Source organism: Mytilus edulis, chromosome 7, assembly GCF_963676685.1.
Source record: "Mytilus edulis chromosome 7, xbMytEdul2.2, whole genome shotgun sequence".
In the NCBI taxonomy this organism is placed as follows: domain Eukaryota; kingdom Metazoa; phylum Mollusca; class Bivalvia; order Mytilida; family Mytilidae; genus Mytilus; species Mytilus edulis.
This window is the reverse complement of record NC_092350.1, coordinates 79,548,135-79,563,454: the sequence shown is the minus strand read 5'-3', so window position 1 is coordinate 79,563,454 and position 15,320 is coordinate 79,548,135. Positions and strand designations below refer to the sequence as shown.

The following is a 15,320-nucleotide window of genomic DNA, read 5'->3' as shown; positions in this document are numbered from 1 at the left end:
ATCCATGGAATTGCATATGGAATTTGTGAATTCTTCATAGAAATCCTGTCATTTCTTGCCAGCCAAGAGCAGTATAATTTACCACATGTAGAAATTAAGATAGGACATCATGATGACCATTGGACCTGCCTAATCTTATGAAGCACAGCTTAGCACACCAGTACTCCCCTGAGGTTAAAAGTGGGTTCTTGTTACTTTTTCTTCAGTTTTCTATATTGTATTTTATGAAGTACAGTTTCTCAATAAAATTGAGAATGGAAATGGGGAATGTGTCCAAGAGACAACAACCCGACCAAATAAAAAACAACAGCAGAGGGTCACCAACAGGTCTTCAATGTAGCGAGAAATTCCCGCACCCGGAGGTGTCCTTCAGCTGGCCCCTAAACAAATATATACTAGTCCAGTGATAATGAACGCCATACTAAATTCCAAATTGTACACAAGAAACTAAAATTAAAATTATACAAGACTAACAAAGGCCAGAGGCTCCTGACTTGGGACAGGCGCAAAAATGCGGCGGGGTTAAACATGTTTGTGAGATCTCAACCCTCCCCCTATACCTCTAACCAATGTAGAAAAGTAAACGCATAACAATACCATACGCACATTAAAATTCAGTTCAAGAGAAGTCCGAGTCTGATGTCAGAAGATGTAACCAAAGAAAATAAACAAAATGACAATAATACATTAAATAACAACAGACTACTAGCAGTTAACTGACATGCCAGCTCCAGACTTCAATTAAACTGACTGAAAGATTATGATTTCATCATATGAACATCAGGCACAATCCCTCCCGTTAGGGGTTTAGTATCATACCATCATAACATATATGAGAAGAACAAAACCCGTGTCATGCCAACAACTGTTTTTAGAATAAATGTGTTTAGTTCCGATGCAAAGACCTTATCAGTGACTCAATATTAACGCCAAAATATGCAATCTTTAATGACTTGACAACAGTATCGTAATTATATCCCTTCTTAATAAGTCTATTCAAAGGTTTTGTAAGTTTCTGAGGTGAATACCGACACTTTTGTGCTTTATAAAGAATATTTCCATAAAAAATTGGATGTGAAATACCTGAACGTATTAGAAGTCTGCATGTTGAGCTATATTTACGAATGATGTCTTTATACCGATGATATATATCAATGTCTGTTTTGAATTTAAGAGGAATGGACTGAAAAAATCCTGTTGGCATCAGGTCATATATTATGGCAAATCAAGTTTCATGTACTGATATTTAATTATGATAAGTCGTATTTCATAGGTGAACATCATGGCAACTCATTTTGTAAATGTATAATATTGAAAAATAAGGAGATGCAGTATGATTGCTAATGAGACAACTCTCAACCAGAGACCAAATGAAATAGAAAATAGCCCATATATTGCTTTACAATGAGACAACTCTCAACCAGAGACCAAATGAAATAGAAAATAGCCCATATATTGCTATACAATGAGACAACTCTCAACCAGAGACCAAATAAAATAGAAAATAGCCCATATTGCTTTACAATGAGACAACTCTCAACCAGAGACCAAATAAAATAGAAAATAGCCCATATTGCTTTACAATGAGACAACTCTCAACCAGAGACCAAATAAAATAGAAAATAGCCCATATTGCTTTACAATGAGCAAAAAGCATACTACATAGGCAGTTATAAAAGGCTCTAAACAGTTCAAACTATCATAACGATTTCTGTACAAAATAATAAATGAAAAACACATAAAATACAGCAGAAAACGACAACCACTGAATACTGTCTCCTGACTTAGACAGGCACATAAAGAATGTGATGGGGTTGTTTGTGGGTTCCCAGTCAAATCCCTAACCTTGAACAGTGTAGTGACAGCACAACACATAAACAAACTATAAAAAATTGTAAGGGTTCCGCGGAACCAAGTGTCTCGCCTACTTTTGCTGTAAATCGCAGGCTTAACAAAAATGAGGAAAAAATCAATAAAAATATTCCTCTTGATACTATCTTTTGATTGTAAGAAGCTTCTGTCCAAGTTTGGTAAAAATCCAGGATAGATTATGAATCTAATAAATGTTTTAAAAACTTTAACTGCAGACTGTATGTAATGTTAACTGGAAGAAAAACTAAGTCCATTTAATATAAGTGAAATACAGATACACAGGTACAAAATATTAACAAAATTTCCTTCTAGATACTAGTAATAGCTTTTGATCATAAACAAGCTTCTGTCCAAGTTTGGTACAAATTTAAAATAGTATAAGAAATTAAGTTATTGATTTTTTTTTAATTTAACCACAGAGTGCATGAATGTGTTGTTTCCTGGCAGAAAATCTAAGTCCATTTAAAAGTAAAATATGGAAAAAATGGATTTATTTTTTTACAAAATTTACTTCTGGATACTATCTTACATCATAAACAAGCTTCTGTCCAAGTTTAGTGCAAACCCGGGATAGTTTGAGAAAGTTATTAAAATTTTAAAAACTTTAACCACAGAGTGAATGTAATGTTTCCCCGCAGAAAAAACTAAGTCCATTTATATATAAAATACAGAAAAAATGGAATTTTATTTTTACAAAATTTACTTCTGGATACTATTTTATGATCCTAAACAAGTTTCGTAGAAATCCAGTATAGTTTAAGAAAGTTATTAAAATTTCAAAAACTTTAACCACTGAGGGAATATTTGTGGACGTGTTGTGACGATAATTTCCTCCATCAGTTGTTGTAACGGGGATTTTATAGTTTTAGTTGGTGGATACTTCACAGGGAGGTCACTTATTAATGTTGTGATTACGGTTGTCTTCGATGGTTTCTTTACTGATGAACACGATGTTGATTCGCCTCCTCTCGTTTGCTCAGTTCTCCTACGGTTCTTGTAGGTAGAATGATGTCTGGACATCTGGGGACTACATGTCGTTGTTGTGGACTGGTTTGGCAGCGAGGGTGGGACTCGCGCCTTCTTACCATTTTTAATTAAATAAATAAGACAACTCAATTTGCTGGTTGGAACAAGGATTGTAATGTTTATTATTTCTTTTCTTTTCATTTTGATCATAAAATATCACAGTGCATATATCATACCAGAGACATATAATATTATATGTCTCTGATCATACATATTGACAATAAGATTATCATTTGACCATAACAAATGTATTTTTTATTTCAAATATTGCTTGAATTAAACTTATGAACTACGTTCTTTTTATTTGTTATACATGGAGTGAATAACCTCATGAAACGCATTTACTATATATTTTATATTTATATTTATATTTATTGAATTATTTCCTATTAATTTTCAATTAATTTCTTTCTTTAAATAACTTTAAGTAACAGTATATAACTTACCTTTTTAATGAAACAAATAAGACAACTCAATTTGCTGGTTGGAACAAGGATTGTAATGTACGGGCAGTAGACTTATATTTGCTTTTATAGTCACTGTTCATTACCCGAACATTCTTGTTCCCCAGACAAGATTGAGCTTCTTTTGCAAACGATAGAATTTGTTGCCAAAACATATATTGCTTCATAATATGCAAAATGTATTTATTTGTTTTTGAAAAGCGTTAGCATTATTATTTCTAAAATTAAATAGAATACTTTTTTTGGAAGAATTTCAATTTCTGATAATTAAAGATTTGTTAAATATTTATTAGTATCTTGTTTACGTCAATCTTCGTATCTAAACTTTTTGATTGGTTATTAATAACATTCTTGTGTGCCTTTACCAGAGACATATAATATGTCTCTGATGGCAGGCTTCAAAATTGATTGCAATTATGACACAAAACATAAGAGCACAGGAATATGAAAAATGTTCATCAAAAACTATTAACCTTGGAACGAAAGACGCAAATACAGAAAAAATAAATCTTAAATAAAAAATAAAAAATAAAAAAATATATATACACTGTATATATATATAAAACGTCTGAATAGTAGTCAACGATTTTCCCCACGAGGGCGCTGGATTGTTACGAGTAACGATACATGAACACAATAAATAAATTATATAAACGCCTAAAAAAGTGTACACAACAACTTCAAATACAAAAAAAGGTAACTATAAATGTAATTATTTAGAAATATTTTGGATAACAGATATCCTTCGTTAGTCAGATTCTGATGTTAAATGAATCATCTTTAAAGTCTTCTTAGATTAAACTTTTACTAAATCTTGAAATTTATACAATAAAAATGTCAAACCGAACACCAGTTAAGACGCTTGCATCATTCTAAAAATTTGTTAAACATGACATAGGTTATATGGCTTATTACAACAGAGAGCTCACATATATGCTTTAAATACAAATAATAATGCGCGATTAAAGATGATTCATTTAACATCAAAATCTAACTGACGAAGGATATCTGTTATCCGAAATATTTCTAAATAATTACATTTATAGTTACCTTTTTTTTGTATTTGGAGTTGTTGTGTACACTTTTTTAGGCGTTTATATATATATATAATATGTAATTACAACAGTTATTAATAAAGGAGTAGGTCCGGTAAGGACTCATTTTGGCCTCAAATTTCAGTTTCATCTGACGAAAGATTTTGACCACTTTTTAAAGACTTAAGTGTCTATTTCACTTGATGTAATTAGTATAAGTGAAAGATTTTAACTGATTTAGTCATTAAAACGATCCGATTCAAGCTCAAATATGAAAAATCTCTCAAATATGCCAAAAAACGTCACTTTTCAGATGGTTTTTGTCAAAAATAAAAGTGGCCGCATCCGTGTTCATCCACAACCTTTATATATGTTATGTATTATCATAAAATACAACTTACATTTCAATATAAAGGATGAACACGAATGCGGCCACTTTCGTTTTACAAGGAACCCGTCTAAAATTTAACTAAAATGATAGAATTTTGAAGATTTCAGTAATTTAGCATGACTTAATGGTGCTACAACCCGATATATGTGCATTGTATTGTCAAAAACAGCCCATATTTATGTAGCAGAAGCATTCAACTGTCCAATAAATAACTAAAAGTTTACATTTTAACAATTTTGTAAAACTGTTATATTTTGGGGCCAAAAAGGGGTCTTACCGGACCTACTCCTTTAAATTAGTTAGACATCTTAAAATAAACCTGCCTTAATTTTTTAAATATAAATTTCTGATATGACATTGAGAACTTATAGAACTTTATTCTTTGAAATTATTATTCTTATTGAAACGACGGGCGTATCATGCGATCGTGGCACAGCGGTTCAAATTATTTCTGAAAGTTCAAAAAGAAATATAGATAGAGAAAAATCGCGCAAAAATGTGGTGGGGTTGAACATGTTTGGTGAGATCTCAACCTCTACCCAATGTGTAATAAACAAACACACCGCAAAACATACAGGACATTTCGGTTCAAAAGAAGACAGAGTCTGATGTTGGCACAGGTAACTGAAGATGCAAAGATGCAAAGCACAATGACAATTATCAACATAGATTAACAAAGGACTATTAACATTTACTGTCATGCAAGCTGCAGACGTCAGTTCAACTGAACTGTCGGAACAAAAATGGCAAATTCTAAGAGTTGCCTAGCCTGGATACCAGTGTACCGCTTGTGTGAGAGCAGTTATAACTTAAACATTAGTTAAATGATGCTGATTGTATTTGATTTTAATAAATTCATTTTTTAACCGACAAAAATGTCAGTGCCTTTTCCTTACACGACGCCAGCAGCATTGACAGAGGACGTCCTTGACAACCGATTTGACGTGACTATCATACGTAGGACGTCCTTGACTCCAGTAACAGAAACACGTCTGCTGTAAGATGCAAAGAGGTAAATATTAATGGAATACTCCAATTAATATCATTTTGTTACCGATGTATTCAATACTTTACGGAATGAGTATACCTCATCCTCAATGTTCTGATTTAATTAATTTTGTATGCTGCTTTCCCCATCCTAATATGCACGAAGTATTTGCCACTGGAGGTTAGACACACATATATTGGTCAATGTTGCTATGTTGCTTTTCATCTTTCATCAATCTAATTAAAATATTGATAACGTAATCAGAGATCAATATTTTAATTAGATTGATCTTTCATATCGAACACATTTCAATATTTATACAAAAGGCATACGAGAAAAAAATGTTGGACAAGTTTGGTTAAACTTATAGAGACTCTCTTCGTAATTTTAAAAACATGAACATGAAATGAAATCTTTCTTTTTTATGGTTTTTAATTTAAATTGTTTTCATTTACTATATGGTCAAATAAGAAAAATACACAAATGTTCTCAAATGCATTAACTATTCGATAAAACTCTGTGTAGAATTTTGGAATAGACTTGTAAGAATCAGCTATATTATTGGTGGTCTTCGGATGTTGTTTGCTCTTTGGTCGGGTTGTTGTCTTTTAGACACATTTCCCATTTCCATTCTCAATTTTAAAGATATATAGTGACCAAATATTCAGGCCTTCTAAAACAGTTCTCGATGATGTAAAATATATGTCAGTTAAATTTCGTTATCTGAGTTCAACATTTGAATTTCAACAGGAACCATAACAACGGATACACAAGGACAGCCGATGAGTGGTTATGCTCCACCGGGACAAGGATTTGCCCCACCCGGTACAGGATTTGCACCTCCCGGAAGTGGTTTTGCGCCACCTGGACAAGGATTTTCACAACCATTAACACCCGCCTATCCTCCACCACCATACGCACAACCACCTCCTCCGCCTGGTCAAGGATATCCTCCACCACCATACCCACAACCACCTCCTCCGCCTGGTCAAGGATATCCACCTCCACCTCCCGTATACAATCAACCAACACCAGTTGGTATTGTTGTAAGTACAATAAATAAACGCTGCTTAACTTTACAGTGAGTCTCAACAGAGAGATAAGTAAATGAGAGAGGAAAAAGAGATACCATTATTGGTAGAGAAGGGAGAATTCAACTACTAGTAACCCAAATGCTGGTCGTACAGGTTTTTTTTTAATTCATGGTATTGTAAACAGCATTTTTTTCGTTTTAAAAAAGATTTTCCGTATAATAATTCTTATTTTATAAATTAGTTACATTTTGAATAACTTATATGCAAAGGTTTTATTGCCGTCATCAAATAATATGTCAATCGGTCTGCTCTATTAGGTTTTACCAGATAACGCTAGACAGGTGCAGAGAACACCTCCTCCAGATTGGACGATTCCAGCAGTAGTTGCATGTATTTTCTGCGCATGGCCATGCGGATTGGTTGCAATATTGGCAAGTAGAAGTGTAAGTTACTATTGTTTTTTTTGGTAATAGTTATTGACCAAGCAAGTCGGTATATATGATTTAATCTGCACGGCTCGGGTGACCCCGATTTTAACCCGAACAACAAGTTACAGTTCTTATATTATAAAAACTGACAAATATGCTTTATTTCAATGGGTTATCTACTTTTTGTGTAACTTATGTCTTTATATAATTTTACTGTGTAAACATTTTTTTTAGATTCAATGGTAAGTAATGCAAAGAGAAAACGATTTCATAAAAGGCAAAAAAAAAAGTTTAGAAACTTTTCTTTTGACCGGATTGTTTATGAGATTTCTTCATTTTTACTGGAAAAGTCGATTGTCCAAAGTTACTTCTTTTGACCTAGATAAATAAAATTTTCAATGTGTTTGCTAAATTCAAAAGTTATGTTTATTTGCACCTCTCTTAATATATATGTAGGACTCTTAAGTGCGATGGGGACGCTAAAGTACGATGGTCACGCTAAAGTGCGATGGTCTACGCTAAAGTACGATGCCTACACACGCTAAAGTGCGATTGTCCGCGAAAGTATAGACGTAAATAATAAACGTACAATGAATTATGACGAGAACAGTCGTTTATACAAACGAAAAATGAACATGCCGAAAGATAAATGTTTAAAATACAAAAAATGTATTTGATTAACAACTTTAAACGAAGGTCCATGACTTACTTAATTTAAACCTAACCGTGCTTTGTTGGCTGAAGTAAATGTTTTTTTCCGGGTTCTGGAAAGACTTTTGCCCTGCAGTCGACCATTTTACTATACAGATGAGATACAAAAATATCCTTGATCTTGTTTCTATATTAGAATTAAGCTATAACGGATAATTGAAATTATTGTTTATGTTGCAGTTTTTTTTCTACTTTGCGGTCCCCGTTCAAATATTTAAGAGACTTATTGCTGATTCAGTAGGAAGTAGGCATGATCATAATACAAGACAAGAAATAATATTACAGAAGTCAACACACGGACCCGTTTATAATCTAAATATTTCATCCCTGCAACAACAAAACTATGGAACACTCTTTACCTAAACATAAGAAAATGTGAATCTCTGTCATTATTCAAAACACAAATTAGTACCCAAAATAGTAAGGTCCAAGTGTATTATTATATAGGACATCGTTTTGGTCAAATTCTTCATGCTCGCTTAAGAATGGATTCAAGTTGATTGAATTCTCACTTTTTCGTTCGTAATTTAGTAGATTCATGCGTAAATCATAAATTGTCCGCTAAAACATTATTTTGTACAGTGTAGGAAAATATAACATGTAGTGATGCCTTTGTGTTGAAGGCCGTATCTTGACTTATAATGGTTTACTTTTATAAATTTGTAATGCAGTTGGATGAAAAGTTGTCTCATTGGCACTCATACAACATCTACCTATATCTATTGGTACTCATTACGAAGAAGAAGAAAGCTTGGCGAATATTGCATATATGCAAGCAAGCTGACTAAAAAGTCTTACTCTACAAGTATTAGGAAATAAGCTATGATCCCTCGAACCTTACTATATTGGTTCATTGCACTTTAGCGTGATATACAATCGTACGTTAATAAACAAAACAACCATCGCACTTTAGCGTCACGCCGTGATACACCATCGTACTTTAGCGTAGACCATCGCACTTTATAATAGCGTGACCATCGCACTTTAGAGTACCATCACACTTTAGAGTCATATATCATCCATTTGGGCTGTACTGTCTCAAATAGGTTATTATGGACCAATGTGAGTGATTTTCCAACCTGATAATCATTTCTTTCTGACTTTTCTCTTTTTCAGAATTATGAAACAAATCCCTAATCGTTAAAAATATTCTAACGAGCACGAAAAATTGTATCACTATTTCGTAAGCCCTGTTTTGTTTTAACTATCATTAATCGCTTTTGGTGGGTAACTGTGCTTTCTATACATATTAACATTAGAAATATCATTGTTCATTGTTGAAGACAGTACTATTTGCCGTCTAATGTGTATAGGTATTACTGTGTCATCTGAATTGTCTTCTATTTTCTTCTTTATTTAAACAATATTCCATCAACATGCACTCATATATTAAATACCCCAAAGCAAACACGAAATAAATATTTGGATGTCAAAGTGCATAGTTCAGTGTCACGTATTTATATATAAGGTTATGCTTAGTTAGATATATTTGGAACTCTGAACACACTCAATATTTAATTTGCGAAAAAACTGAAAAATAATTATGTTTAATATTATAATTATTATTTTGTAGGCAAAACAGGCACATGCAGAAGGAGATTACGTCTCGGCACGTGCGAAAGCTGAAAATGCCAAAAAACTAATAATTTTCAGTGTTGTAATGGGGATATTTTGCTATACCTATATTATATACTCACAAGTTTTAAATGTCACATTGTATGATTGACAAACACGTGTCTTTTTAAAAACGGAATTGAAAAAAAACTTATAGTAGTTCAAAGTAATGAAGACAAGTGTTATTATTTGTTAAGAATATTCATTAAAACAATTTAAAAAAAATATGATTGTGATAGTTTCTTTTTCTTTTAAAGTAGCAGCTACTCAAGTTGTCTCCCTTGAATATGCATTTGTTAAATTGTTGAACCATAATATAATTTAATATCCAGCAACACATGCCAAGAAATTGCCTCCGTTGAAATTCTGCAAACACCCCATAGAGCAAATTACATGCATTGGATGATTAATATTGACCATTTGGTATATGGCTGTGTTCTAAGCGACACGTACATGAAGGTCGTAAATTATTTGTTGAATGAAATCAAATCTTTAACTACTAATGGGTGCCGTAGGAGGTCGACCGAAATCTTTAGCGAGGATTTCTTGACATGATTATAAATGAGTTGATTAGCTGACATGCCAAGTAAGGCAACACCAATCGTATTTTATGTCACGATATATAAGAATAAGAAGATGTGGTACGATTTCAAACGAGACAATGGGACAACGAACTCTTCATCAGAGTCGTAGACATTAAAACAACTCAATGACACCGTCCGGCCTTCAACAATAAGCAAAACCCACGTCGATTAGAAAGCTATAAAATGCCCAGAAATGACAAATGTAAAACCAAACAAACGATAAAATTAACGGAATGATTTATGTACAAAACAATAAACAAAAAACAAATAGGATAATCAATATCAAACCACTGAATGTCAGGCTCCGGAATTTGGACAGACACACAGAAAATGTGGTGGGGTTTTCTGGTACCAACCTAAGATAAAGCCGACAAAGCTGCAATCAATGTTAGATTTGCTAACTTTTTGTCTTTTTCTTAGCTATAGAATGGAACCCATGCCTGTTTCTGAGACATCGTGTCCAGAACCCATTGACACTCGGCACATTAGGCTGTTCAAATACCACCAGCATAAAGGAGCGGTAACCTGATGCTTTTGTGACGAATAGGTATATATGTACAACTTTTGTTGGCCATTACGTATGTGCCTATGAGGGTCGACTAATATAGTGGTCGATGTTTTCAGGTCTGTCATTTTTTTGTTGCTTTGTTATATATAAGGCGTTTTTTCTCATTTTGATGTTTTCATGACGGGGCTTTTAACACCATGTACGGTTTTGATTTAGCTCAAAAGATCGTCTATAGTTGCTTGTATCTCCTTCATTTGTTCTCTGGTGGATAGTGTCTCATTTGTTCTCTGGTGGATAGTGTCTCATTTGTTCTCTGGTGGATTGTATCTCCTTCATTTGTTCTCTGGTGGAGTGTCTCAATTGTTCTCTGGTGGATAGTGTCTCATTTGTTCTCTCGTGGATTGTATCTCCTTCATTTGTTCTCTGGTGGATAGTGTCTCATTTGTTCTCTGATGGATTGTATCTCCTTCATTTGTTCTCCGGTGGATAGTGTCTCATTTGTTCTCTGGTGGATAGGGTCTCATTTGTTCTTTGGTGGATTGAATCTCCTTAATTTGTTCTCTGGTGGATAGTGTCTCATTTGTTCTCTGGTTGATAGGGTCTCATTTGTTCTCTGGTGGATAGTGTCTCATTTGTTCTCTAGTGGATTGTATCTCCTTCATTTGTTCTCTGGTGGATAGTGTCTCATTTGTTCTCTGGTGGATAGTGTCTCATTTGTTCTCTGGTGGATAGTGTCTCATTTGTGTCAATGATACAACAAATCCATATTCAAAATTCTAACAAAAGTAAATCGGTCGTTATGAATTTTCGATTTTGAAAAATCAGGTAAATAAATGTTATTCGTTAATTTAGAATAAAATGGACTGATTCAAAAAATTCATGTATCATAAAGATATCTTCCAGGATTGCTGAACGGCTTTAGCTATCAAATGATGTTTTCTTGAGTCTTTGTTATGTTAAACCATAATGTGTGCTTTATAACACTAAACGGAAATAATGTGTGCTTTATAACACTAAACGGAAATAATGTGTGCTTTAGAACACTAAACGGAAATAATGTGTGCTTTAGAACACTAAACGGAAATAATGTGTGCTTTAGAACACTAAACGGAAATAATGTGTGCTTTATAACACTAAACGGAAATAATGTGTGCTTTAGAACACTAAACGGAAATAATTCTGTAATAAGAGACACACACAAAAAGTACCATTGGATTATTAATTGGCGGTATAATTTACATTTTCATGACGAACACAAATATCTGCAATGAAAACATTAATGGCGTTCGTAATTTCTTAGCATGTTCAGTTACTGTACTTTTTTTAATTAGTTTTATCTCTGGAAAGTGGAATTCAACGACTGTGAAAAATATAAAACTGTCACAGTAAAAAAAAACAAGTTTATCAAAATATTGAATAGGAAATTTTCATTTTGATAATATTGCGTGGTATAGTGTGGTATACAAAGAAAATAACTATCAAAGTAAATCAAAACTTTATTTAGAGTCGGCATGCCACAAAACGATAAAGTAAGCTTTTTTACAACCTAAACATACATGAATATACACAATAAACATGCATAATACTAATATGAAAGCATAAATAACTAAATAGATATAGGAAGATGTGGTATAAATGCCAATGGGTGCTATAAACAGTTTCGTATAAAATAATTTAAAAAATTAGATTAAATATACATGTTTTGAGGGGAGACAACACTGTAAACAGTCTGTTTTTTTGGCAGTGAAAATTGAAAACTTATTTGCAGCCACTGTAGCTCTTTTCGGAGCAGGCGAACGTACCCTGAAGCATGATTTTTTTGAAAGACCAGGTAAAAATCTATGAAATTCATACAACTTTGATTATGAAAAATGTGCAGGTATCATGTCTTCAGGGGTGTGCACATGACCTGATTTCAGGTTTTTTAAGCTTAAATTATGCAATGTTTTTCCCAGTTTCTCTGGATAAAACTTTTTTATACTATTAAAAGTACACTTTTTTTTATTCCATTATAAACTAGAGAACATTCTGATTCCAGTGATATCTAGTTTTATACAAGTATCTTTATTAATCAGTCCACCACTAAGGGTCACTTATACATGGTCCCTCAAAATATGACGTCATAGAAAAAAACTGTTGATTGCACCCAATGAGAAAAATCTTCATCTAAGTCACAATTTGTAAAAGTAAACCATTTTAGGTCAAAGTACGGTCTTCAACACGGAGCCTTGGCTAAGACCGAACAGTTATAAAGGGCCCCAAAATGACCTTTCAAACGAGAAACCAACGGTCTAATCTGTATAAAAACACTTTTATGTTTAATACATAAAACATAAAAAAAAAATGAATATTAAGCATATACATTATTATTGTCATCCAAGACCCCCTTCCTCTTATTAACAGTTATACAAAAACGATAACGGTTTACTCTGCCGGTGTCCTATGGTAGCAATACACAGTTAGGAAAAAAACTTAAAATTGACACTCAAAATTTTTAAACACCCTCTTTCCCCTCCTGTCTAACAAAGAAGGCTTTATATGTGTGTTATGCATGTATATACTTATAGAAAGAGAATCTTCCATAGATTTGATTTCTAATGGTCATAAGGGTGACATATAATCCCTCTTGGGTGTAACCATGGCAACAAACTGCATTTCTTAGATACAAAATATAGCAAAAAAGGGGGGTGAACATGTCACAAAAGTCTCCAAAATTTGGTCTAAAGGAAAATTTCAATCAATTACAGTGATACCTTTCCTGAATCCATAGGTTTATATCTATCAAGTTGTCCTAAAAAAATCATATGCTTATCTGCTCGTTTTTCCATAAAATTGAATTGAAAAGATCGAGCGCAAAATCTTTGTTGATAAACACTACAATAATGTATGGACCTATGAACGGTACGGATAGGAAAATACGGACTGTTAATCATATAAATGGCCTATAAAACATGTTAAAAACAATCTTAATGTTCATATAAACCCACTAAGAAGGCTATATTATTCTTCAATTATCTAAAAATCAATTTTATTGTACAAAATCTTTCATATTTAAAAAATTCACAGGGGCCATAATGCGAAACTAAACTTCTAACTGTGTATTGCTACCTATAGCCATTCTTCCCCCATGCCAATTTTTCCGGGGGGAAAATCTGGATCGATTTAATAATTCCCCCGGGGAAAATGGCATGATCCAACTTTTCCCCATCACCGTTATAGGGGGAAAACGAGGATCAGGCCAATTTCCCCCTTTGCAGCATAAGAAGCTAGTTTTTTCCCTTTGTTATATAACATCGGAGACGTCAGTTAGAAATATGTATCCTAATAAAACAATATCATTTTTTTTTATTAGTTTAGCGGTTTCAAAGCTTCACGAAGTCGTATTGATATGTAATTATATCATATACATGTGCATTCATGTTATATTTATACACACGAAGCACATTCTGATGTGGTGATCAGTATCATCAGATCCATTCTCTCTCGTTAACCCTTGGTATCTTTGACCAAATTAATACAATTACTTAAACCATTTCTGGTCAGTTTGAAGATTTTTCCCTGGACAGGCGTCTTTGAGGTCTCTAACATACTATAATGAAATGACTTTACATGATAAATCATGTTTGTACCACAAAGTAAAAGAACCCATCAAAGGCATGGGTAGAGAAAAATTCTGATCGTCGCCTTAAAGTTTTCATTCAAGAGAAGTCCAATACGGATGAAACTTCATCAAACCTAGAGGAGATATGTACACCCTCTCCGTAACCAGCATGTTAGACGTGAAAGTACAGGAACTATCCCCATTAGTGTGAGCTATACAAGATCTACAAATATATCCCGCCTGCCCTAAAGGTGCATAGGGTCGACCACGATCTAGCATTATAATGATATAAATATCCACCAGAGTTACATTGACGTGGTAGTAAGTAATTAAAGGCCACCATACAGCCTCCAACAATGGAAGAAAAAACATATAGTTGGCTATAAAATGCCCCGACCATAAAAATTTGAAAACAATTCAAACAAAACTAATTAAGGACCTTATTGATAACAAAATAATTTACGAAAAACAAATCGAAAGACATGAACCATGAACAACAGCCACTGTACTACATGAGCATGGCTTTGGAATGGGCATTGGCACATAAACAATGTGCTGGCCATAAACTCAACCCTCCCAAATGAACCCAACCGAGGACAGCACAACGCATGAAAAAAAACCTGTAAAATATCAGTTACAATTGGCTTCCCTAAAAATGTTGGTACGGTGCACAATAAACGGTAATTTATAGACAGACTTGTCGACATATAGACAGGCCTGCAGTTGTTACACAATTGTGTAACAATACCCTGAAGCCAATAAAATACCAGGTCTACTGTGAAATAACATGTATCCGTCAGGGGTTAATTTCATAGTTTGACAATTAACCACAGACTAGTGATTACTTGATAACCAGACGACTATGTAACCGGCCTACAGCTATAGACATTTGTATGGACCATTGGACTATATAAGATCCTTCAATGGAATACAAGGACAGAATTCGACTAGACAACAATTCGATTAGGACAGATTGGTACCGGAGATTCCGCCAAGGTCTCCCCCCTCGTGGGTAGGCTGGAACTCATGTGCTTAATATCCGACAGGAACGAACTAGTTATTCCA

The 15,320-nt window shown here is 33.6% G+C and overlaps 1 protein-coding gene across 1 annotated transcript; it reads left to right on the top strand.

The window, feature by feature from the left end:
* The first annotated feature begins 5,692 nt into the window (after positions 1–5,692).
* Positions 5,693–9,792, top strand: LOC139482300 (proline rich transmembrane protein 1B-like). The gene is made up of 4 exons (XM_071266102.1): positions 5,693–5,799; positions 6,526–6,821; positions 7,127–7,252; positions 9,522–9,792. Exons 1-4 carry the CDS (start codon positions 5,790–5,792, stop codon positions 9,672–9,674), a joined length of 585 nt encoding a protein of 194 aa, XP_071122203.1. The 5' UTR covers positions 5,693–5,789; the 3' UTR covers positions 9,675–9,792.
* Positions 9,793–15,320: the final 5,528 nt, after the last annotated feature.